The sequence below is a fragment of the Lissotriton helveticus genome, chromosome 3_1 (genome assembly GCF_964261635.1).
Source record: "Lissotriton helveticus chromosome 3_1, aLisHel1.1, whole genome shotgun sequence".
NCBI lineage: Eukaryota > Metazoa > Chordata > Amphibia > Caudata > Salamandridae > Lissotriton > Lissotriton helveticus.
This window is the reverse complement of record NC_136061.1, coordinates 339,789,917-339,816,363: the sequence shown is the minus strand read 5'-3', so window position 1 is coordinate 339,816,363 and position 26,447 is coordinate 339,789,917. Positions and strand designations below refer to the sequence as shown.

The 26,447-nt window shown below is 53.1% G+C and overlaps 1 protein-coding gene across 15 annotated transcripts in view; it reads right to left on the bottom strand.

Moving 5' to 3' along the window:
• Positions 1 to 26,447, bottom strand: part of NCOR1 (nuclear receptor corepressor 1) — a 1,934,049-nt gene that overhangs the window by 655,643 nt on the left and 1,251,959 nt on the right. For all 15 annotated transcript variants that reach the window (XM_078679968.1, XM_078679976.1, XM_078679969.1 and 12 more), the window contains one exon: positions 14,325 to 14,496. In XM_078679968.1, the coding sequence (XP_078536094.1) occupies positions 14,325 to 14,496 (172 nt within the window). The remainder of the gene's footprint in view (positions 1 to 14,324; positions 14,497 to 26,447) is intronic.

The window sequence follows — 26,447 nt, the reverse complement described above, 5'->3', positions numbered from 1 at the left end:
ACTGAGTAGCTCGGGATACCAAACTCTTCGAGCCCAGTCCGGGGCCACAAGATCAACGTGGGCCCGGTTGCGCCAGATCTTCTTCAGCACCATTTCTGGGTAGAAATGGTATAGGCGGAAAGGTGTACAACAGACAGCAACTCCACTCGCGAAGAAAAGCGTCGCCGAGCGAGTGCCGCCTTGGAAATTCCAACGCGCCGAACTGCTGACATTGTGCGTTGTCTTTGGTGGCAAATAGATCTAACTAAGGCTCTCCCCACTGCCGTAAGAGACCTTGTACCACCGATGCCATTCGTGATCCACCATGCACCTGCATTCGTCCGCCCTGGCGTTCAGAGAACCTGCCAGGTGTTGAACCACCAGGAAAATGCCCTGATGTTCCAGCCAAGTCCAGAGGTGCAGGGCCTCCTGTCATACGGTCCACGACCGCACCCTGCTTTACTTGTTGCAGTACCATATGGCTGTGGTGTTGTCGGTGAACACCTGCACCACTCTCCCTGGGAAGGAATGCCTTCAGTGCAAGTCAGATGGCCTGAAGCTCCAGAAGGTTGATATGGAGCTAGGACTCCGCCGGAGACCAGTGGTCTCTGATTTTCGCCTCTCCCATGAGGCCACCCCATCCCAGGAGGGACGCATTCGCCACTACTGTGAACTCCGGTTAGGGTTGGGAGAGGGGTCTGCTGTCGACCCAATGCCTTTCCGTGAGCCACCGCTGCAACTGTTGTGCAGAGCTCTCCAAGATCTGGACGTGATTGGACAGGTTACCGTGATGCTGCGCCAACTGGGACTTAAGGTCCCACAGCAGAGCCCGCATATGCCATCTGGCATGATTGATCAGCAGGATGCAGGAGGCCATGACACCCAGCTGCCTCAGGGTCACTCTGACCAAAACCCAGGACAAGGGCTGAAAAATTGGAATCGGAGCCCAAACTCGCTGTTCGGGAGGACAGACCTGAAACTGCGCCGTGTCCAGAACCGATGAAGAGGAGCTTCTGAGAGGGAATCAGGTGAGACTTCAGCACATTGATGGAGAACCCCAGCAAAGGCAAGAGGTCGGCTGTAGTCTGGAGGTGGGAGACTACTGTCTGGGGCGAGCACGCCTTCAACAACCAGTCATCAAGATAAGGGAAGACTGAAATCCCTGATCTGCGTAGATGAGCTGCAACCACCGCCATCACTTTCATGAACACCCGAGGGGCGCTGGTAAGGCCAAAGGGGAGCACAGTAAACTGAAAAGGCTCGTGGCTTACCGTGAACCGCAGGAAACGCCGGTGAGCCCGCAGGACTGGGATGTGTAAGTAAGCATCCAGCAAGTTCATCGCTACCATCCAGTCTTGTGGGTCGAGAGCAGACAATACCTGAGCCAAAGTGAGCCTCTTGAACTTCTCTTTGCGGAGGAAGCGATTTACGTACCGGAGATCTAAGATAGGACGCAGGCCCTTGTCCTTCTTTGGCACCAGAAATTAGTGGGAATAGCAACCACGACCTACTCCTTGCGTCGGAACGCGCTCGATGGCCCCCTTGGCCAAGAGGACCGCAACTTCCTGCTGAAGAACCACTAAGTGATCCCCTGACATGCAGTGGTATTGAGGTGGCATTGCTGGAGGGGTGGTCTCGAAGGGGAGGGAGTAGCCCCTTTGGACTATTTCTAAAACCCACCTGTCTGATGTGATGGTGCGCCAGTGGGGGAGGTGATGGCGAGGCCTGCCGCCCACTGGCATCTGATGAGCCTGAAAGTTTGGACTAGGAAGGTTTGGCAGGTGTGGAGGTGGACTGACCCGCCAGCGGGCCCCTTGGTCCGCCATGGCGGAACCTGCGTCCGCGCTGGGATGGTTGCTGCACAGGCTTGTGGCTATGTTGCGAACGCTGCAGGGCGCCCCTTCCGGTGCCACAAAAGGAGCGAAAAGCAGCATGCATAGGAGGGCGGTCTGCGGAGAGCCACAAGGACTTGACCGTAGCCTGTGAGTCTTTAAACCGCTCCAACGCGTGGTCTGCTTTGTCGCCGAAGAGGCGACGGCCATCAAAGGGCATGTCCGTAAGTGTGTTTTGGATATTCCCCGAGAATCCAGTGGTCCTCCACCAGGAACACTTTTGCGAGATCAAGATAGAACGCTAGCGCTCTTTTTGGGTCCAGATGGTGGAGAAGCTCCTCTTCTTTGAAAGGATGTGGAGATGCATAGAAAGCCGGCAGAGTAATGGACTGTCCCAGATGAAAGGGAGTTGGGCAAAAAGAAGGCCCTCGTTCTTAGTACCACTTTGCCCGGGAAAACTGTCAGGTAAGGAGGCTGTGACAACAGTGCCTGTAGTTTGCTCAACCTTCTGGCAGAGGTAATTGCCACCAAAAAAGCTGTTTTGATAGTGAGCAACCATAGAGGACAATTGTGCATCGGCTCAAACGGTGCGCACATCAAGAAAGTAAGGATCAAATTAAGGTCCCATGTGGCAAAGAAAAGGAGAAGGGGGAAACAAGTGGGATAACCGCTTAAAAAATCTCTGCATCAGAGGGGACTCAAAAAGTGAAGGCTGATCTGGCAGTCGAAGAAAAGCAGAGAGGGACGAAAGGTAGCCCATCAAAGTGCCCAAAGCAGAACCCTGCTGGGCCAGGGAAAGGATAAACAGGAGGATATCTGGCAGGGAGATACGGGGTCAATAGAAGGTTCCGTACAATATTTACAAAATGTGTTCCATCGGCAGGCGTATACCAATTTCGTGGAGGGATGCCAGAATAAACTTGCAGACTTCAGGAGGAAGGTCAAAAGCTGTCAACTGTCGCTGCTCAACTGGACCCAAGAAGGCGGAGAGTGGACAGGTTCGGATGGAAGACCCTCCCCTGATTTGGCAGACTATCCTACCAAACTTTCCGTCCCAATACGGAGCGACAAGAATAACTTGTGCCCGGTCACTCCTGATATTCTTCAGCACTCTGGGCAGGAGTGGTATGGGCGGAAAGGCGTACTGGAGGGTTGAGCTCCACTCACGACGAAAAGTGTCCAAGAACCACCTTGGAAACTCCAACGAGAAAAACTGCTGACATTGCGTCGTCTCTTCAGAGAGAAACAGATCTAACCAAGGCTCTCCCCACCGCTGAAGAGCCCCTGTGCCACCTCAGGACAGAGACGCCACTCGTGGTCCGCAAGGCACCTTTGGCTGAGTTTTTCTGCTCTGGCATTCAGGGAACCGGCCAGATGTTCAAACACCAGGGAAATGTTCTGTTGTTCCAGCCATGTCCAGAGGCGCAGGGCCTCTTGAAAGAGTCCACGACCCCATTCCGTCTTGTTTGCTGAAGTAACACATGGCAGTAGAGTTAGCCGTGAACACCTGAACTAGCCTTCCCTTGATGGATAGTAAAAAGGCTTTGAGTGCCAATCGGATCGCCTGAAGCTCCAACAGGGTGATATGGAAACTGGCTTCCGCCGGAGACCAGAGTCCTGCCCCATCCCAGCAGAGGTGCATTGTCACTACTGTGGGATCTGGGTGGGTAAGGGAGAGGGGTCTACTTCTGACCCAATTTTTCTATCCAACGCTGCAGTTCTTTCGCACTGCCCTCCGAGATCCGTACTAGGTCAGTGAGATTTCCTCAATGCTGTGCCCATTGGAACTTAAGGTCCCACTGTAGAGCCACAATGCGCCACCTTGCATGGTCCACTAGAAGGATGCAGAAAGCGATGAGGCTCAAAGGCCTCAGAGTCATCCTCACCAAAATCCAGGATAGAGGCTGAAACATTGGTATCATGGCCTGAATATCCTGGACTCGCTGTTAGGGAGGATAGGGCTGAAACTGCACTGTAGTAGGTAGTTGGTTCTGTATATACTATACCAATGTAAATATAGTGTGCACGGAATCCAGCGGTACCCCAAAGGCTTACAGAGGTAAAATAAATACCTTACTCTCTATTAGTGGTAGTGTGGGCAAGCAGTTAGGCTTTATCTGAGTTAGGCATTTATTGTAGACACTCGGGCAAGAAAAAATGTCAGACACTCAAAGACTGAACTCAGACGAAATTCTTTGTTATAAAAATATTATTTAGTTGTATTTTATTTCGAGAACCAAGCAAGGCCTGGCACAGGTAAGCGTAACAGTACTTTGCAAGAATAATGCAGCTGAATACAGTTGAAATGCAGTTGAATACAATTGGTTTGGTTACAGGTAAGTCAAATGTTCATAAACAATTGAAATTACTATACAGTCACTTAGTAATTAACTTGTGAGTAGTTTGTTGGATTACTTTTCAGATTACTTTTCTTACTATATACCTAAATACCACACTGGGACATTTCCTGGATAAAGGTATGAAATGCAATTTATCAGAACACACTTGTAAGACTTTTCATAGAATGTCCAACTCCACACTTGTAACCCTTTTGACAGAAAAGCAGCCAATGCAATCCTATTGGAGGAAATGCAGTTATCGGTTTACAGGTAAGTACTTGGTTTTGGGAGTTGGATGTCTAGGGTTAGAACAAGGGTTCCTCCAGGGTCAAGGATGCACTTCAAGAGCACCCTCAGGGGCACTAGGGTGGCTGGGTGCAGAGTGCCAAGGCAATGGGGGATAGTGGGCCTCCGGTTGTTGGCTGCTCACAAGCAGGCCACAAGGTTGAGGGCAAAGGGGGTGGGGTGGTGGTTGGGGGTGTCTTTTGGCATCGGATTTTCCTTACCAGCTCTGGTCGCATGGATCCTCCAGAAAGGTGCGGCATGCGTCGTCGGGAGACTTGAGGTAGGTCAAGGATCACCAGATCCCAGGTCAGGATCACCAGGGAGACCTCCTTGTGGTGTTGAGCCACTCGAACTTGAGCCGTGGGCATGGGTGCAGACTTGCAAATTCATCAGGAGTTCAGAGTCTGTTGGTAAGCAAATCCGGTGAGCATGGGACACAAACTCTTAAGTGAAGGCAGGGCAGGTGCTCTGGGGTGCTGCTGGCCGCAGAACACGCTGGGATTCCGCTGGAGAAGGTCGAGGCCGGACATGCTGGTAGGTCTGGGAGCCAAGGCAGTTGGTGTCCTCTTCTGCCTTCAGCACAGCTCTTCCCAACTTCTACTCTCTTCTTGTCTGAGGAGGCAAGCTTTGGGGTTGCCCCTAAATACTAGATACAGGGGCATTTCAGGTAGGTACAGGTTGGGACCAATGGGTCCCTTCTTTGAGGTGGGTACACCCCTATTATGCCACATTCCAATGGGAGGGGGACATAATCCTCACTCTGGATGGCTGCCGCCCCCACCCCCGTCCCCAATCTTCAAGATGGCAGGGACTGAGAGTTATGCTTCACCTCAGCTCTCCCTCCTGAGGGGTGGGGTTGGCAAAGGTGGGCACAACTCTTCTCCTATCTTTGTTTTCCTGTTGATTCTCACACCCAAAGGGGGGGGTGAGAAGCCGGTGGGGGCCTGTTGCTGGAAGCAGCAAGTCGCTTGATCAGCTCACTAAGGCGGCAAGCCTTTGAAGTTTCCACTTCGTGGAATCTGCCCATTCTGGGGGAGGAGTCTTGGCACCTCTGCCCTGGATGTGCTTTGTTTCAAGGCTCTGCAAGCGGGAGGCTCTCAACCTAAGGATCCAGAAAATGTCTGGGGGTGGCAGCTGGTGAGCAACCAGTAAGCCAGGACACTAGAGTTAGGCTGTTTTTCAGGGGGTATCTCTAAGATGCCCTCTGAGTGCATTTTCCATTAAATACCACACTGGCATCAGTGTGGGTTTAATGTGCGGAGACTTTTGATACCAAACTTCCCAGATTTCTGTAAAGCCATTGTGGTGCTGTGGAGTTCGTAAAGACAAACTCCCAGACCTTATACTCTTTATGGCTTTACTGCACTTACAATGTCTAAGAATAGACTTAGACACTGTGGGGGAACAGGGCTCATGCACCTGTACCCTCGCCAGTGGCATTGTGCACCCAGCTACAGGGGTGGCTGACCTATGCCATTTGCAGTGGGTTGTAGGCATGGAACACGGCTGTGTGCCATGTCGACTCTTCACTTTTTTCTGCATCAGAACTTGCAGCCTGCAATAGCTGTGTATGTGGGTGTGTGTTAAGGTACAGGACATTTAAGGGTGGCACTGTAAAAAAGTGCCATCTTTCTTGCATGGTATGCCCCCACTTTTTGGAATTGCTGATCTGCTTTGACTGAGTGTGCCCTGGGCTCCTGCCAATCAGGTACACAGGGCCTGTGTTCCTTCCCTAAAACTGTACTGAAACCTAAACCCAATTGGCATCTCTGGCCACAGGTTAGCCCCTGGTAAATGGTACCCTAGGTACCCAGGGCACTGTGACCAGGGAAGGCCCCGTAGGGCTGCAGTACTTATTGTGCCACCCTTAGAGGCTCTGTACCCTGACACACACACACTGCCTTTGCAGGCTGAGTGTCCTGGTGCAGAACGTAGCAAAGAGTCAACATGGCACACATCCCTGTGTGCCATGCCCACAACACACTGCCCTGGCATACCTCAGTCACCCCTCTAGCTGGGCGTGCTACAGTACCCAGGTCCATTCCTGGGCACTGTAAGTACAGTGCTGCCATTAAGAGTATATGGTGGTGGAAGGTCTTCATCACGAACTCCACAGCACCATGATGGCTACACTGAATACTGAGAAGTTTGGTATCAAACTTCTCAGCACATTAAATCCACACTGATGCCAGTGTGGGATTTAATGTAAAGTGCACAACAGAGGGCAACTTAGCGTTGCCCCCTGAACCTATCCCACAACCAGCATCCTGACTGAGAGGCTGCCTAGGCTGCCACCCAGCAGATATGTTGCTGGACCCCTGGGTAGAGAGCCATCCACTCTCGTGTGCCTGCAACAATGCACATCCTGGGGTGAGGTGCTAGGCCTCCTCCCCAAGGATGGGCGGGGAAGCTTCAAAGGCATGCCGCCTTTGTGAGCTTCTCCAGGCCACTTGCTGTACTCAGCAACTGGCCCCCACCGGTTCTGACCCCCACTCTGGCGGGACAAGTGGGAAAACCAAAGTGAGGAAAGGGGGTGGGCCAGCCTCTGCCAACCCCACCCCTCAGGTGGGGGAGGCAAGGTAAAGCACAACTCCAGGCTCTCGCCATTTTGAGAATGCGGAGCCCTACCCAATCAGAGATAGGCTCCTGCCGCCCTACCACTGGAGAGTGGCAGGATAGGGGTGTACTCATCCCAGGACAGGAACCCGTTGTAGGAGAGTAGGGTCTGCAATCCTATGATCACCCAGATTTTTGCTTTTTGCTTCACTGGTTTACGACTTCCCCTGGCTGTGGGCCTGCTAATCAGACCCACAGCCTAGCTGTTCTCTCTATTGCAAATTGTAGCCAGGTACTGAATTGGCACTGGGCCCCTCTCTAAGTCCCTGTACCCAGGGCTGAGGTGTACCCAGAAGTCTCCCAGGGGCTGCAGCATGTATTATGCCACCCCTGGACTGACTAACCAAACAGACACAACTGGCTGCTTGACAGCTGGGGGCAAGGTGGTGTACTCACCCTTTGCTTTAGATATAGTATTCCTATATCTAAACCTAAAATGGACACACAGATCTCCTATCAGTCACTCCTATGGCAGGCCTTGACAATCCTGAAGGCAGAGTGCTTGGAATCATGAGAGATAGTGCTCTGGCATGAGCTGAGCCTGTCTGCGGCTTTCGGGATCCATCCCTTAGCCGTTTCCATGATATCGCATACCATATACTCTTAAGTGCATTATAATCCTCGCGGTTATATGCCAACTCTGGTATCGCTTTATCAAAACATGTCGAGTAAGGTGTCATACGAATTGGAATACTAACCCCTCGCCAATTCTGGCGACGGGGTTAGCATTCCACCCTTCTAGAGGGACACGACATGTATGTAACCTGTAACCCCGGTTAAAGTCAAACATAGCCTTAGCTTCACAAAATGGATGCTGCCACCGAGACACAAGTCTGCCCTCCTGCTGCTGGGAGTCCTCCCAGAGCAGAAGGCAAGGACAAAGGGTTTCCTGTCAGGGGCGGTGCCAGCACCGTCCCAGACAGGATTTTGTGTATCCTAGGTAGGCAGGGCTTTAGAGGAAGGTGATTGCAAGTGGCACCCCGGTGCTCACTGTGCATAGGCCGGCTGGAACCAGTTCCAGGGGCACTCCAGCACCTGATCTGGGGAAAGCCCGCCAAAGGAAAGGGGTGTAACCACCCCCCTCCTGGTCCCACCCATAGGGCAGGACCTAGTCGCGTGCCAGCCCCCTTTTTCAGGATAAAGGTAGGAACTGGCCCCCTTCCAAATCAGATCATCTTTGAATCCTGAAACTACTTTCCACGAAAGGAACTCAAGACTTCTTCCCAAGATTCTCCCTTGTGACTAAGGAGTAGTCACCCTGCAGCAGCAGGCACCAACCAAGCATCGCGGTTTGCTGCCAGTCTCTCCTTCGGATCAAGACTGCTCCAGCACGACGAGAACCGACTTCCCTGGCACCTCTGACCTCAACCTACATCATCAGCCCAGCTGTGATCCGTGGGTGCGACGAGACCTCGAGGGACCGGCCATCTTCAGAACTGCACGACGCTTGTCCAGCACGACTCCCGAGTGACCCTCGACTGAGTGCTTTGGGGTAAGAGAAGCCCCGACCCTGAGCAGCTCCAGCACCGAAGTTCAGCCCCCCTGCATCCACGAGATCTGCGTGGGGCCCTTCTGCTCTTTGCTGCCAACCGCGTTGTCCAGGTCGCTTGCCCGTTGGCTAGTGGCCCTCTCACGACGCTCCACGACGACAAACACTGCTGTTCTGGTTGCTCCAGACTAGCCCTTGCTCCCCTCCAAAAGAGGAGCACCCTGGACCCGCCTGGTCCACTCAAGACGCCATTTTAGGTCCACCGCGTGGGCCTTGCATTTGCCAAGACTTGTTGCCCAATCCTGGGTCCAGCGACGTCGACAGCAAGAACCTTCGTGGGACAGCTCGCACCTCCATCCTGGTCGCCGACAACGCCTCCTGGTCCGAGAGACTGCAGAGCCCAGCAGCGCCCACTCACCTGGTCGAGGTGACTTCGTCCGGTGCCACCCTGGTGCCCATCTAATCACTGGCTAGTGATTCAGAACTTGGTCCCCTCTGCTTTCAGGTCTTTCTTCTTCCCTGATCCAGGCTTGGAACACCACGAACTTCTTCACTGGTCGCCTGCCAGCAACTTCTTTCTTCAGGCTCCTGGATCTTCAACGAGGGTTTCCGACGCAACTTCAACCCTATGCAGCCGCAGCCCCTGGGCTAGGTAACCTGAGTACTCCGGTGCTCCAGCATAGTCCAACACCCTAAGTGTTCGGATCCACTCTTGTTTTCGACCCACCTAGTCGGGTTCGCCCGTGAACAGTAACTTTGCAAATGCTAGCCTCCATAGACTTTTTCCCGCCTTACGCGTGAGAGTTCCCACTCTGCACACAACGTCCACAGGCCTCCTGCATCTAATCCCAGTGTTTAGAATTGTAGGCCTAGCGATTCCTGAGTCTAGAAAAGTATTACTTACCTGCTAGCAAGTTCGCATTCCACTTACTGTGTATATGGTTTTTCGTGCCCCTAGGGCATTTGTGTAAATTGTGCGACTTAAAGTATTTTCTTAAGAGTTTTGTTATGTGCTTAGCTCCCTGACTCAAAGAGTTCAGGGTAGTATTGTTATAAATAAATATCTGTTTATTTTCATAACAACTTGTGTGGTGTCCTTTCACTTGGTGTTCAAGGGGTAATGTGATGGTAAAACAGCTGGCTTAACACGCCCTCTAGAGTCTTAGCCTTAGACTGCTCGTATCCATGCTACTAGGATAGCTGGTCTATAAGGTTGACTTACAACCAATCATCAATAAGGATTGTTTGGACTGATACATAGTGATCACTAGAATAGTGAGCACTGCATATCAGGCCAACTTCTCACACCCGTTGGTCTCTGTCCTTGCCCTACCTGTAACGCCCCTACATTTAGAATTATGGGGCACCCTGAACCTTCCTTTCTCAGATCCCGATTCCGAAACAAGAAGAAAGAAGACCTGCCGTGCTGCTGCTAACAAGAGGACGACACCATGTGACTTGGCCCCAGCCCTACAGGCCTGTCGACCCTCGAACCTGCTCCTGCTAAATCCCAGCGTCTCCTGTGGTCAGCAACCTCGAAAACCCCGGAGGACCCGACTGCCTTGCTCATCCAAAGACTGGGACTCCCAAGAGCAGTGGTTCTGCTCAAACAGCAACAACCCTGGTGCCAGCTAGCAACCGCGAATCCAGCACACTCTGCACCTGCTGAGCCCGGCCTGTGCCTGAGTGAACAAAGACCACGAGGACGTCCCCCGGCGACTGACCACAAATCCAGCCCCCCAAGGACTCTCCTCGACGATCCAGCCTCACAACCAGGGACCCATCCAACCGCGACCAGCCGAGGGTAGGATTTCCTGACACCAAGACACCCCTGCACCCGGCACCCCTGTGTCCAACTCCTGGGTGGCTACCTAACCTACATCTTCACAACTTACCTATCGAAGTAGTGGTCGTACCTGAAGAATCTCCGTCCCGAGGTTGCAGCCTTTGTTCGTTTTGCAGCTTTCCCATTGAAATACATTGGGCGCCCGACGGCCCAAAAGCACTCTACACCCAGCCACCCAAGTGCCACTGGAAGTGCAGCATCTGTCCTATCCTACTTCCCCACTTGCCCTGTGTAAGTGACCAGTAGCTCAGCTCCCACAGCCGCGTGGCCTGCCTGCTAGAAGCCACCAACTAAAGGCCCCCTGCCCGCCATAGGCTAACATTGGGACTACTCACTCTGCACCCGGCTGCCCTTGTGCCGCTGAAGGTGTAACAACTGTACCTACCTGACCCTGGGAGACACCTGAGTCTTACCCCAGAACCTGTCGAGTACTTACCCAAAGACCGATAACTTGATTTTCTCCACAGGGTAACATTGACTGGGTTCCACTTGGAAATTCTTCTAAGTGTCGAGTTTTGAAACTTTGAAATATACCTTAAAAATTATCTGATTGACGAAAACGAAATTACTCACCTGTTACCAGAAGAGATCCCAGTGCTGGATCTTTGTGCCCACACTGACCCTAAAAAGTCATTACAACTGTGATTGTCTGATAACCTGATTTCCTCCCATAGGATAACATTGCTTGGTTTTGAACAAAATTTCTTCTGCCAATTTTCCCAAAACATACAAATATTCCATAAAAAGCGCCTGTGTAACAAACGATTTCTTTCAACTGTTTACAGGAAATGCACTAGGGTTGATTCCAGGATCCAGCCCTGAGTAAGAAAAACATATGTAAAGTGATTTTATTGCATTTACTTAAAACTTCCTATTGAGCTCAATGTTATAATTGTGTTTAACTTGTGTTGCATATTGCAACAACTGTATCTATTGCATTTAAAAGTCTACTGCTATTTGAAAGTATTCAACTGTAGCATTTCATTCTGAGAAAGTATTTTTATACATACTTGTTTGAAAATAAAATATATTTTTATATACACAAAACAATTGGCTATGACTTCAGTTCTCGAGAGTGAGAGACCATTTGCTGACTGAGTGTGTACAACAAATGCTTTACACTGTCCGCTGATACTGACTTACTGCTCGACCAAGCTACTACTTTAGAGAGTAAGTTTCTATCTAACTTTAACCTCTGCCATACCTCTGGGGACTGTGGACTCTGGGCACACTGTACCTTACCTTGGTGCACTATATACAGAGCCACTTTCTTACAGGCACAATAAGTGCTGCAGCCCTTAGAGGCCCTCTCTGGTCACAGAGCCCTTGGTACCTAGGGAACCTTTTACAAGGGACTTGCATATGGCCAGAAAGTTGCCAATTTGGAGGCACACTGTACAGTTTAAGGTAAAGAACACAGGCCCTAGGTACCTGGCTGGCAGAGCCAACCCAATAAAAGGGAGCATCTGAGAGGGAGTCAGGTGTGACTTGGCATGCTGATAGTGAACCACAGTGAATGCAGGTGGTTCGCCGTAGTCTGGAGGAGGGAGACGACTGATTGGGATGAGCTCACCTTCAACAACCAGTGGTCGAGATAGGAGAAGACTGGAATCCGCTGATGGGCTGCGACTACCGCTATCACCTTCGTGGACATCCGAGGGACACTAGTGAGGCCGAAGAAGAGCACCGCTAACTGAAAGTGCTTGCGGCCCACCGTACACTACAGGTCGGAACATTGGGCAGGCAGGACCGGGATATGAAAATAGGCATCCTGCAAGTCTAGCGCTACCACCCAGTCTCCAGGGTCCAGTGCAGACTAGACCTGAGCTAGGGTGAGCATCTTGTACTTCTCTGTTTTGAGGAAGTAGTTGAGGGCTCGGAGGTTGAGGATAGGACGAAGGCCTCCCTCCTTAGGAACTAGAAAATAGCGAGAATAACAAACACAATCCTATTTCTGTCACGGAAACCCTCTCAATAGTTCCCTTGGCCAAGAGAGTTTTAACTTCCTCGAGTAGTAGAGGAAAGTGATCCTGCGTCAGTTGATTGTACACTAGAGTGTACCCCTCTTACCCTCTCTTCAAAAAGGAACTCAAAGTACTCCTTCTCAACAAATACTGGAGTATCTAATCTTACTGACTCTGAACATGTCCACTCCTCTCGCTTCCCTTGTCCGCTGCTCTTCCCACCCCCTCTCAATCCATTCATTTTTTCTCACTCCCCCTCTCTTCACCCCCTCTCTATCCTAACTTATAATATTCACTTTCCACTTAATGTTATCTCGCTGTTTCTTTTCCCCCTTAGCCCTGTTGAATGCATTATCATACTGTAACTCTTTTTCGCGTAATTGTTAAATTTATCTCATTATGTTCACCATCCTTGTAAAGCGCTCTTATACTCTTGGGTCCAGTAGCGCTATATAAAACCTTTGAAATAAAATAAATAGAGGCATAGATCGAGGGGTAGTCTCTATGGGGAGGGAGTAGCCCCTCAGACTATTTGCAAAACCCACCTTTCAAAGGTGATGTTTCGCCAGTGGTGATGATGATGGCTTATTCTGCCACTGACTGATCGTGAATGATCCTGGGTGATCGGACTAGGAAGATTTGCAAATGAGGAAGGTATTGTGGCTCAGCAGCCCTCCGCACCACCATAGCAAATGATGCCCCCTCCTCCATAGCCAGGTTAGGTGGAGACAGCATGCCAGAATCTGGGGAAGTGTCCAGTCCACTGGCATCACCTCACCCAGATCCCTATACCAGTCCATGTCTTGTGGTTACGGGATTTCTAAGGGAACCTGCTTCCCCTCTCAATCCTCCTCATCCATTCCTAACCCTTCAGAATAGGGCAGGCTTAATTGCATGGAGCCATATGGCTCAGTCGACGCCGGAGGATGCCCGACCGGCTCAGTGTCATCGAGAATGAGGCCTGGGGTGGTGGCGCCGGCGACACCCTCGGCGGTGGACAAGGCGCCAGGGAAGGTCACTGTGGATGAGTGTCCTGCGCTGGTCTGAATCCAGGAACGAGTCCACTTGGAGGCCAAAGCCGCAGAACCCACGGGGACTGCGCCATCATCAAAGCCTGCAGGGCCCGAAGGTGCGCCGGCACAGTAAGACCGGTCAAATATGGCACACATGGAGCCATAAAACTGCTTAAACTGGGTGGGGGTCGCTCCTGGAACCGGGAAGACAGTGAAACAAGGAGCTGACCCAGACACCCGCTCCATGGAGCACGCTTTGACTACTTGTGTTCGTTTGTGGTGCCTCTTACCCTGACTACGACAACTTAGACGATGGGGACTTCGATTCACTGGAGAGGTGCTCAAACCTTCCTCTCAACCGAGACCTAGACAGGGGTCAAGATCGACAAAGCGACCTCCGTGGTGCCCGATGCCAAGCCACAATCCGCTTTAAAGACCGCTCCTTCATAGCTTTCGGCGCCATGGCCCAGCAATCGGAGCACTACTTCATGTTGTTGTTGCGCTCCAGAGACACACTAAGTGGGAGTCTGTGACCAACATGGCACCGTGACAGGTGCCGAACGGTTTGAACCCCAAGGTCTTCTTACTATACATCCTACACACCAAAAAAGTATGTAAAAAAACAACAGGGGGTAGCTCTCTTCGACAGATCTGCGCTGGCTGGCCCGGTAAGAAAAGAAGTGAGGTCAGCGTACCGGAGTGGCTGTTATATTGACGACACGGACGTCACGACGATGAACAAGATGCTGAAGATGTAAAGCAGAGTCGATCGACACCACCAACGGGGTACAGGGGTTCTGCTAAGAAAAATCTTATTGATCCAGTATGACGCCTAGTTCAAAGGGAAGGAATCTGCGGCTAAATGTCTCAATCAGAAAAGGTCTGCAAGTAAAACCAACACCATTCCAAAGTATTTTTGTATTAAATTCTAATAGCTATTAGACCACACACATACACTTACTGTCATAGGACATGACGAGCCCGCTCTTGCCTTCATAAATAACTTGACCTTTGGCTGCACCCTCTTCTCTGACTTTCTCAGGGCTGCTGAGATCTTCAGTGGACAATCTGGTGATTGACCCTTTCAGCATTGTGTCTCCAGCAATGCCAGTCTGAGACAGAGCTGGTGTACCCTGCAACCAAATTGTAACGAAAATAGAGACAAACATTAAATGCTTAAAAAAATTCACTTAGCTCATAACATTAGATATTTTAGGTTGCTTTTATTGAACTTTAGGCTCCTGATCTTATTAGTGATTTACTCATGATATCAATGATCAGGAGGGTTGGTCACTTGAAATTTCAGTGAAGATTTAAAAATGACAATTATATCCAGTGAATACTTGAATAGCTCTGCAGGTAGCGGCCTTTTAAAAGCCTGAGATCATTTCATATTAGGTCTCTAGTAGCCACTTAGACTTCATATAATGAATGTTTGACCTACCAAATATGGGCTTAATACATTTTTTTATATTAGAGCTTTAAAAGAAATAACCACCTACGAATTAACTGTTTAAAAAAATCCTTGCAACTCTTCAGGATCTGAAACTCAACCCTACTAAGACTGAATACCGGTTATTTGCCAAGACCAAGTAATGTGAAGTCCAAACCTGGCTGAATCACTAGACCTGTATGGATTCAAACTCAAACTATCACCTGTCAAGTCACTTTGATTCACCCTGGATAAAAGCACATTGGCTAGAAAATTTAAATTTCTATTAAAGAAAGTTAAATCCATCCTTTTATATAGAGACATCAGAATTGCTGCTTAAGCCCTTGTTTATTTGAGTCAGACTTGGGATATTGCTATGTTCCATGCCTACCAGATTCTACATTGGCCCGTCTTAAGGGTATCCTATATGCAGTATTACGTCTTATCCACGGCCAAGAAATATGACCACATCACTACCCACATTGAGGAATTCCACTAGCTCACCTTGCTAGCCTACACTATATCAAAACCAGGTGAACAAGTTACTTACCTTCAGGAACGATATATCTATAAGAAATATAGGCTAGTTACACATTCCTTACCTTAGAATTACCACCAGGTGTCAGACTGCGGAAAGTTTTTCGTCAGCAGTTGGAAGGTGGCGTCGGTCGACTCCGTGTTCGTTGCCGACGTCAGTTCTGTACACCACTTACCATGCCAAAAGCGCAGAGCCATGCAAGACACTGACCACTGGTGCACAAAGCTAGGGCCCTTACAGGAAGTCCTTAACCCTAGAAGTCAGTTCGCAGAACGGGGAGGATGGGTGGGGTGGTAAAGAATCTATAACTAACCTAAGGTAAGTAACTTGTTAATCTGAAAGAATCTGTAAGTTATAGATTCCTTACCTTAGAATAGATACCCCAGAAATACCAACCCCGGAGGGAAGTCTGTGAACCAAGTTCACATCAGAAAGTTCTGGAGAACAGAACGGCCAAAGAAGTTGTCTCTCCGGACTTGCCTATCCAGGCAATAGTGTTTGGTGAACGAGTGCAGCGATGCCCACGTAGCTTCCTTAAAGATGTCATTAAGAGGGACTCCACGTCCCAAAGCAGTAGTAGTTGCTGACGCCCTATGGAATAGACGCACAGCTCCACTGGAGGCTCCTTCTTTGCCAAATAATAGCAAGCTTTGATGCATAGTAGGACCCACCTGGAGATGGTACGTTTGTGCATGGCCCAAGATTTCTTAGCACCCATGTAACCAACAGAGAGCTAGTCGTCCACCCGGAATTGTTTGGTGCGATACAAGTAGAAGGAAAGCGCACGTTTTGGATCCAGACGGTGGAGCCGCTCTTCCTCTTTTGAAGGTGGTTTAGCCAGTATGGGGAAAGTGATGGTTTGGCCAATGTGGAAAGAAATAACCACCTTGGGAAGAAAGGACGACCTTGTCTGGATGAACAGCCAGAAAGGGAGACTTGGAATAAAGAGCTTGTAGCTCACTCAAGCTGCGCGCACAGAGGTGATGGTCACCAGAAAGGCAGTTTTCAAGGTTAAAAACCTGAGAGGACAGTTATGTAGTGGCTCCAAGGGAGCGCACATAAGATAGGTAAGAACAAAGTTAAAGTCCCACTGAGGCATTACGAAGGGAACAGGAGGAAAAAGATGAGTAATGCCCTTAAGGAAGCTATTTACAACAGGGGACTTGAAAAGAGAAGGCTGATCAGGAAGCCTAAGGAAGGCTGAAATGGCCGCGAGATAGCCCTTTAGAGTGTCCAGAGCAGAGTGCTGCAGGGCCAAAGAAAGAAGGAACAAGAGTACCTCAGAAAGAGGGGCGGAAAGGGGATCCACAGCCTTTGCTGTGCACCATGCCACAAAATTGTCCCATCTGCAGGCGTACACCGTCTTAGTGGTGGGACACCTGGCTTTCAAGATAACATCACAGACTTCAGGAGGCAGGTCAAACGACGTAGCTCAATCTCCATGCAAGGAGGTAGAGCCTGGACAGGATGAGGTGGAGGAAAGTCCCCGCTGCTGCAACAGAAGAGCCTCCAGAAGAGGCAGTCTAATCGGAGGATCAATGGCCATGTGTAGCAGCTCGGGATACCAGATTCTTCGTGCCCAATCCAGGGCCACAAGAAAGACTTGGGCCCGGTCGCCTTGATCTTCTACAGCACTCAGCCAGACGTGGTATAGGCAGCAAGGCGTACAGAAGACCACAACGCCAATTGCGACGAAAAGCGTGCAGACTTGGAAATTCCAACATGCAAAATTGCTGATATTGCGCATTCTGTTCGGTGGCGAATAGATCTAACCAAGGCTCTCCCAACTGCTGAAAGAGACCTTGCACCACCTCCGAGTGAAGACGCCATTCGTTTGTCCGCCTTGCTGTTCAGTGAACCTGCCAGGTGTTGAACCACCAGGGATATGCCCTGATGTTCCAGCAATGTCCAGAGGAGGAGGGCATCTTGACATAGGGTCCACGACCCCACCCCACCCTGTTTATTGCAGTACCAAATGGGGTGGTGTTGCCCGTGCACACCTGCACTACTCTTCCCCGGACAGAGGGATGGAATGCTTACAGTGCAAGACGGATCACCCGAACCTCCAGAGGGACGATGTAGAGCCCTGACTCCGCCGGAGACCAGGGGCCTCGGACCTCCGCCTCTCCCATGTGGCCACCCCATCCCAGAAAGGATGCATCTGCCACCACTGTGTTCTGGTTGGGGAAGGTAAAGGGATCTGCTGTTGACCCAATCCTGGTTCGTTAGCCACCACTGCAATTGTCGTGCAGTGCCCTCCGATATCTGGATGCGATCGGACAGATTCCCCTTAATGCTGGGCCCACTGGAACTTCAGGTCCCACTGCAGAGCCAGCATATGCCACCAGGCATGATATAACAGCAGGATGCAGTAGGCCATGAGGCCCAGCAGCCTTCGTGTCATCCTGACCGAAACCCGGGATAGAGGCTTAAAGATCGGAATCATAGCTCGAATATCCTGAACTCGCTGTTCAGGAGGACAGACCCGAAACTGTGCCTTGTCCAGAACCGCCCGATGAAGAGAAGCGTCTGACAGGGAGTCAAGTGTGATTTCAGCACGTTGAAGGAGAACCCCAGCGCATGCAGGTGGTTGGCCGTAGTCTGGAGGTGGGAGGCGACAGCCTGGGGCGAGCCCGCCTTCAACAGCCAGTCATCGAGACAGGGGAAGACTGAAACACCTGATCTGTGCAGATGAGCTGCAACCACCACCATCACTTTCGTGAGCACCTGAGGGGCGCTGGTAAGACCAAAGGGGAGCTGGGTGAACTGAAAGTGCATGTGGCCAACAGCGAACCGTAGGTAATACCGGTGGGCCGGCAAGATTGGGATTTGAAAGTAAGCTTCCTGCAAGTCCAACGCTACCATCCAGTCTCCAGGGTTGAGGGCAGACAGGACCGGAGCCAGCGTCAACATTTTAAACTTCTCCTTCCGGAGGAAGCGGTTGACGTCCCTGAGATTCAAGATAGGAGGCAGGCATTTCTCCTTCTTGGGCACCAGAAAGTAGTGGGAATAGCAATCGCGACCTACTTCTGGGACAGGAATTCATTCGATGGTACCCTTGGCCAAGAGTGCCGAAACTTCCTGTTGGAGAAGGCCCAGATGATCCTCCGACATGCAATGGTACTGAGGTGGCATGGATGGAGGGGTAGTATCGAAGGGGAGGGAGTAGCCCCTTAGGACTATTTGCAAAACCCACCTGTCTGACGTGATAGTGCGCCAGTGGGGGAGGTGATGGCGAATCCTGCCGCTCACAGACGATTGGTGGCCCTAAAAGGTTAGATTAGGAGGGTTTGGAGGCTGCTGCAGAGGGGGCTGTGGTGGGCTGGCCCGCCCGCTGGCCCCCAGAACCACAGCGTTGGTTGCCACATCCCTGGCCCCACAGGGGCAGAACAGCTTGCGCTGGCCTGTAGCTCTGGGCGGGACTTAGCGGGGCACCCCTTTACGTAGCCACGAAAGGTGCGAAAAGCAGACTGCGCAGGGTGGGTGGTGGCGAGGCCCAAGGACCTGGCCGTAGCCAGAAAGTTCTTAAAGCACTTGTGATAAAGTGCCATCTTTCTTGCCAAGGTATGCCCACTTTTTTCTGACTTCTGATGTGCTTTGACTGAGTGTGCCCTGGGCTCCTGCCAACCAGGTACCCAGGGCCTGTGTTCCTTCCCTAAAACTGTGTTGAAAGTAAAACCCAATTGGCATCTCTGGCCACCTGTCAGCCTCTAGTAAATGGTACCCTAGGTACCCAGGGCATGTGACCAGAGAAGACCCCTAAGGGCTGCAGCACTTATTGTGCCACCCATAGGGGCCCTGTACCCTGGCACCCACACACTGCCTTTGCAGGCTGAGTGCCTAAGTATAGAACTAAACAAAGATTCGACATGGCACACAACCCTGTGTGCCATGCCCACAACCCTGTGTGCCATGCCCACAAACCCACTTCCCTCACAGACATCAGTTACCCCTCTAGCTGGGTGCCCTATGCCAGTGGTGTGGCACAGGTGCATGATCCCTGTGCCCCTACAGTGTCATGGGCCATTCCTGGGCACTGTAAGTGCAGTGATGCCATTAAGAGTATATGGTGCTGGGAGGTCGACATTACAAACTCCACAACACCATGATGGCTACACTGAAGACTGGCAAGTTTGGTATCAAACTTCTCAGCACATTAAATCCACACTGATGCCAGTGTGGGATTTAATGAAAAATGCACCACAGAGGGCATCTTCGAGGTGCTCCCTGAAAACTAACCACAATCCACGTCTGGACTGAGAGGCTGCCTAGGCTGCCGCACAGCAGACATGTTGCTGGACCCCTGGGTGGAGAGCCCCCCGCTCTCCTGGGCCTGCAACAATGCACATCCTGGGCGAGGTGCTAGGTCTCCTCCCCCAGGATGGGCAGGGGGAAGCCCCACCAGTCCTGACCCCCACTTTGGCGGGAAGACTGGCAGGAAAAACTACGTCCGAAAGGGGGGGGGGGTGCCAGCCTGTGCCAACCCCACCCCTCAAGTGGGGGAGACTAGGATAAGCACGACCTCGGCTCCAGCCATCTTGAAGATGGGGAGCCCTGCCCAATCTCAGCTAGGCTCCTGCCCCCCCTCCCACAGGCGAGGAGCAGGCTAGGGTGTGTACCCACCCCAGGACAGGGACCTGTTGGTCCATGCCCTTGCCCTACCTGTAACGCCCCTAAAGCACAAGTTACTTACCTTCGGTAACGATATATCTGTAAAAATCAGTAGTTCGTATTAGATTCCTGACCTTAGAATATCCCCAGGCGTCAGACTGGATCCGTAAAATTTTGCGTAGCAGTACCCCTGCGCGTCTGTAGGCGTCGTCTGCGGCTCCGCGTCCGTCGTCGGCGTCACTGGAGCCGGGATGACATCGGAGTACTTAGACACTGCCCTCGTCCGCTGACGTCAGTTCTTATATGCAGCGTTTCCGCGCCAGAAACGCAGAGCCATGATAAAAACCAACACTGCTGGCATGAAACTAGGGCCCTGAAAGGGGATGACCTTAACCCTAGATATCGGTTCGCAGAACGGGGAGGATGGGTGGAGCAGTAAGGAATCGAATACTAACTACTGCTTCTTACAGATATATCGTTACCGAAGGGAAGTAACTTGTGCATCTGAAAGAAACAGGTTAGTATTAGATTCCTTACCTTAGAATAGATACCCCAGCAATACCAACCCCGGTGGTGGGTCTGCGAACCAATGATCACAACAGAAAGTCCTGGAGAACGAACGGCCGAAAAAGCCATCTCTCCGGACTTGGCTGTCCAGGCAGTAGTGTCTTGCGAACGTGTGCAGCGAAGCCCACGTAGTTGCCGGACAGATGTCCTGCAAGGGGACTCCCCGACCCAGGGCAGTAGTAGCCACCGTGGCCCAAGAGGTATGGGCACGTAGCCCCACGATCCATCGAGAAATGGTCAGTTTGTGCACCGCCCATCCATTCTTAGCGCCCACATAACCAACAAAGAGTTGGTCATCCACCCGGACTGGCATGTGCGATCCAGATAGAATGAGAGCGCACGTTTTGGGTCCAGGCGGTGGAGCCTCTTTTCCTCTTTCGAGGGATGCGGAGGCGGAAAGAAGGTGGGCAAAGTGATGGACTGCCCGATGTGGAAGGCTGTGACTACCTTGGGCAGGAAAGAGGGTCGCATCCGCAACACAACTTTGTCCGGATGGACAGAAAGGAAGGGAGGTTGTGAAGAAAGGGCCTGGAGCTCACTCACTCTCCTGGCAGAGGTGATGGCAACCAGGAATGCAGTCTTAAGAGTGAGAAGACGAAGAGGACAGTTATGAAGTGGCTCAAAAGGAGCGCACATCAGATAAGTTAGAACAAGGTTCAAGTCCCACTGCGGCATCACGAAAGGAACAGGAGGGAACAGATGAGTGATGCCCTTCAAGAACCTATTTACAACGGGCGACTTGAACAAAGAGGGCTGATCAGGTAGCCTTACGAAGACGGAAATGGCAGAGAGGTAGCCCTTAATAGTGCCCAGAGGAGAGCCCTGCTGGGCAAGAGAAAGAAGGAAGAGGAGAACCTCAGAAAGAGGGGCAGAGAGTGGATCCACAGCCTTTGCTGTGCACCATGTCACAAATTTGTTCCACCTGCAGGCGTATACCAATTTTGTGGAGGGATGCCTGGCTGCCAGAATGACATCGCAGACTTCAGGAGGCCAGTCAAATGGCCTCAACTTTCGCAGCTCAATCTCCACGCATGGAGGTGGAGACTGGACAGGTTCGGGTGGAGGACCGTCCCCTGATGCTGCGATAGAAGGTCCTCCTGAAGAGGCAGACAAAATCGGGGAATCGACTGACATGCTGAGTAGCTCGTGATACCAGTATCTTCATGCCCAGTCCGTAGCCACAAGGATGACTTGGGCCTGGTTGTGCCTGATCTTCTTCAGCACTCTGGGCAGAAGTGGTATAGGTGGAAAGGCGTACAATAGACTGCAACTCCACTCGTGACGAAAAGCGTCTCCGAGCGAGTGCCGCCTTGGAAATTCTAAAGCGCAGAACTGATGACATTGCGCGTTCTCTTCTGTGGCGAATAGATCTAACCAAGGCTCTCCCCATCGCTGAAAGAGGCCTTGCGCCATGTTGGAGTTCAGACGCCATTCGTGATCCATCAGGTACCGACGGCTGAGTTCGTCCGCCCTGGTGTTCAGGGAACCTGCCAGGTGTTGAATCACCAGGGTGACGCCCTGATGTTCCAGCCACTGCCAGAGGCGCAGAGCCTCCTGGCATAGGGTCCACGACCCCACCCCGCTCTGTTTGTTGGAGTAACACATGGCGGTGCTGTTGTCCGTGAACACCTGCACTACACTTCCCCGGACAGAGGGAAGGTATGCCTTCAATGCAAGCCGGATCGCCTGCAGCTCCACAAGGTTGATGTGGAGCCGGGACTCCGCCGGAGACCAGAGGCCGCTGATCGCTGCCTCTCCTGTGTGGCCCCCCCCAGCCCAGGAGGGACGCATCCGTCAAAACAACATGCTCCGGTTGGGGTAGGGAGAGGGATCTGCCGCTGACCCAATCCGATCCTGTCATGGTCGGACAGGTTGCCCTGATGCTGGGCCCACTGAAACTTCAGGTCCCACTGCAGAGCCCGCATCCGCCACCTGGCGTGATGCACCAGAAGGATGCAGGAGGCCATCAGCCCCAGAAGCCGCAGCGTCAACCTGACCAAGACCGGGGATAAAGGCTGAAAGATCAGAATCAGAGCCTGAATATTCAGAACCGCTCCGATGAAGAGGAGCCTTTGAGAAGGACACAGGTGTGACTTCGGCACATTGATGGAAAACCCCAGCAAGTGCAGGAGGTCCACCGTAGTCTGAAGGTGGCTGACTACTGTCTCCGGCGAGCCCGCCTTCAACAACCAGTCGTCGAGGTAGGGGAAGACTGACACCCCTAACTTGCGCAGATGAGCTGCGACCACTGCCATCACACCCGTGGGGCGCCGGTAAGGCCAAAGGGGAGCACGGTGAACTGGAAGTTCTCGTGGCCTACCATGAACCTCAGGTAACACCGGTGGGCCGGCGGGACTGGGATGTGGAAATACGCGTCCTGCAAGTACAACGCTACCATCGAGTCCCAGGGGTCCAGGGCAGCCAAGACCTGAGCCAGAGTCAGCATCTTGAACTTCTCCTTCCGGAAGAAGCGTTGACGTTCCGTAGGTCCAAGATAGGACGTAGGCCCCCTTTGCCCTTCTTGGGAACCAGAAAGTAGTGGGAATAGCAACCACACCCTACTTCTGGCCCAGGAACGCGCTCGATGGCCCCTTGGCCAAGAGGGCCAACACTTCTTGTTGCAGAAGTTGCAAGTGATCCCCCGACACGCGGTGGTACTGCGGTAGCATGGCTGGAGGGGTCGCTTGGAAGGGGAGGGAGTAGCCCCTTCAGACGATTTGCAGCACCCACCTGTCCGAAGTGAGGGTACGCCAGTGAAGGAGGTGATGGCGTACCCTGCCATCCACTGGCATTAAATGGGCCTGAAAGCTCGGACTAGGAGGGCTTTGAGGCGGATGCTGCGGGAGTGGATGTGGACTGGCCGCGCCGTTGTCCCCTGGCACCACCACGGCGGTTACCACATCTGCCGCCGCGCTGGATATTAGACTGCGGCCCGTGGCTGGCAGGATGTGAAGGGGCGCCCATTCCTTGGCCACGAACGGAGCGAATGCAAGACTGCTGCTGACGCTGCCCCGAGAGGCCCAAGGACTTGGCCGAAGCCCTGGAGTCCTTGAAACGTTCAAGCGCATGATCTGCCTTGCCACCAAAGAGGTGGCTGCCATCAAACGGCATGTCCATGAGGGTTTTCTGGACATCGGCCGAAAAGTTGGCAGAACTCAGCCAGGTGTGGCAGCGAACCGCCACCGTCGTTGACATCACCCTGCACAGCGAGTCAGTGGTATCCAGCCCACATCGTATAGAATACCGAGCTGTGTCTCGTCCCTTCGCGAGGGCTTGAGCGAGTTTTGCCCGGGCCCCCTCTGGCCGCAACCGGCAAGCGGTGTTTACTGACCGCAACCCACAGCTGAGGGATGAAAACAGTTTCTTACCAAACTGTTCATACCTTTTCGATTTCCGATCTGGGGGTGCAGTCGGGAAGGCGGATTGGTAAGTAGAGGCCTGGATAACTAGGGTCGTCCGGAGCTGGGCGGTGGCGCCTGGCGACGTTCCTATCTACAGGGGGGCCTGTAGCGGGCCTGGACCAGGTGACCAACAGGACGTCCATGAGAGCCTCATTAAACGTCAGTACAGGCTCCGGTGCGCAAGTCTGCGGTTTAAAGACCTCAGTGAGGATGTTAGACCTCACAGTAGCGACGGGGAGCGTAAGCGCCAAGGCCTTGGCTGGCCGCGTCAGCACCACATTATAAGCAGCCCCCTCCTCCGTAGCCATGGTAGGAGGGGAGACAAAGCCAGTGTCAGGGGAGGTATCAAGACCACTGGCTTCCCCTAGCTCCTCTGTCCAGTCCTGGAAGGACTGACACTCACGTGTCAGAGGGTCCTCAGACCCCTCCTAATCCCCTTCGTCCTCCATCTCCTGAATCTCCTGGTCAAAGGATGGAGCCGGATCAAAGAAGAAAGGCTCTTCAGCTGGCGTAGAATGCGGCGTCGGTCGATGCCGGCCCGACGCTGGATCCGGACCAAGAGAGGGATCAGGGACGGCGTCGTGCGGGGACGGTGCTGGGGGCGACACCCTGGGGGTCGACGCCGGCAGGGTCGTGAGGTCGACCAGTGGTGACCCGTATCCAGAGACCGGCGGATATGGAGCGCTGGCTGCAGCGCCTGCGTCTCCGGCGGAGGCAGTATCGCCCGAACCCCCGGACGCATCGCCCTCCACAAGGGCTTGGCCGAGTTTGGCCCGTACCTCCAACGGGCACTCTGGCAGCACTTCCGCAACCGTATCCCACAGAGAGTGGATGTAGCGGCCCAAGAGGCATGCGGTGTTGGAAGACCGCAGTCCCAAACTAAGGGACGAGAAGATCTTTTTGCCGTACTGCTCGTACCTCTTGGATTCCCTGTCCGGCGGTGCAGACGGGAATGCGGTCTGGAAATTGGAGGCCTGGATGACCAGGCTCTCGGGGGTAGGGTGGGTGGACAGGAAACATGGGTCGCCCGGTGCTGGGCGGTGGCGTCTGGCCACGTTCCTATCTACGGGCAAACCCGTAGCGGGCTTGGACCAAGTGCCCAGAAGAACGTCGGTCAAGGCCTCATTAAAGGGCAGCAGAGGCTCGGCCGAGCTTGACTGCGGTTTAAGGACCTCAGTGAGGAGATTAGTCCTCACAGCCGCGACGGGGAGCTCAAGGCCCAAGGCCTTGGCAGCCCTCAAAACCACACTGTAGGTTGCCCCCTCCTCCGAAGCCACGGTAGGAGGGGAGACAAAACCAGTGTCTGGAGAGGTGTCCAGGCCACTGGCCTCCCAAAGGTCTCCTGCCCAGTCCTCATGAGACTGACACTCTCGGGTCAGAGGGTCCTCAGACCCCTTCCAATCCCCTTCATCACCCATCTCCTGAAACTCAGGGTTCTCAACTAATGGGGCCTGCTCATAGAAGTGAAACTCCCCAAACGACGTCTGGAGCGGCGCCCATCGGGGCCGTCCCGACGTCGGAACAGCAATGAAGGGGGCATCGGGGACGGTGCCGCCCGAGGACGGGGCTGGAGGCGACACCTGATGGTCCGATGCCGGGGAGGTCGTAAGGTCCACCGGCGACGAACCAGATCCCAAAGAAGGTCTAGCGGCGTCCCGCGGCGCCGGGCCCGAAGGCGCCGGCGGCACCGGGACAGCTGTATCCTGCGGCGGCGGGCCGGAAGGCGCCGGGCCCAAAGGCACCGGCGGCGTCGGGATAGCGGGAACCTGCGGCGCTGGCGGCGTCGGGGCCGAAGCACCCGACCCGCTAGAGGCCCCAGACGGGTCCGCTGGGCCCGAAGGCGCCGCGGAGCCCGTCGGAGGAGAGAGTTTCCTCATGGCCATGAGGAAGCGCTCAATCTCCTCCGGCGTCGCGTTGAGCCCAGGGACCGGAGGGTGTGGAGCTGAACGCGGCGCCCGCGACTCCGACGGAGCCGCGTGGGCGGTGTCACCCGAACCCCCGGCCGCATCGCGCGAGCGTCGGGGGAGTCCGCAGAGCGATGACGCCTCTTGGACTTCTTGTGCTTCTTACCTGACAACGACTTCGACCCGGAGGAGTGCGGCCTACTCTCGGAGCTGTGGTGGCTCCGAGCCCGCGACCTGTCCCTCGACCTCCCGTGGGACCGAGACCTCTCGCGGCGCGGGACCGACTGCTGGAGATCGAGTCGCCTGCGGGACCGCTCCCGCCTGGCTTTCGTAGAGAGGGCCCGGCAGTCGGAGCAGGCCTTGTCGGCGTGATCGACGCCTAGACAAGTTAAACACAGGTGGTGAGGATCCGTGACCGACATCGTGCGGTCGCAATCCTCGCAGTGCTTACAGCCGGGCATCCCTACGGCACCAATTGGAGTCGAAAGACTTCGAGAAATGATCAAAAAACGATCAAAAAGTTGGTTAAAAATTGACTAGGGTTACTGCTTTTTCTAGATCTGCGCTTGCTGGCGCGGAAAAAAGAAGAACTGACGTCAGCACGCAGAGGCGGCGTCTGAGTACTCCGACG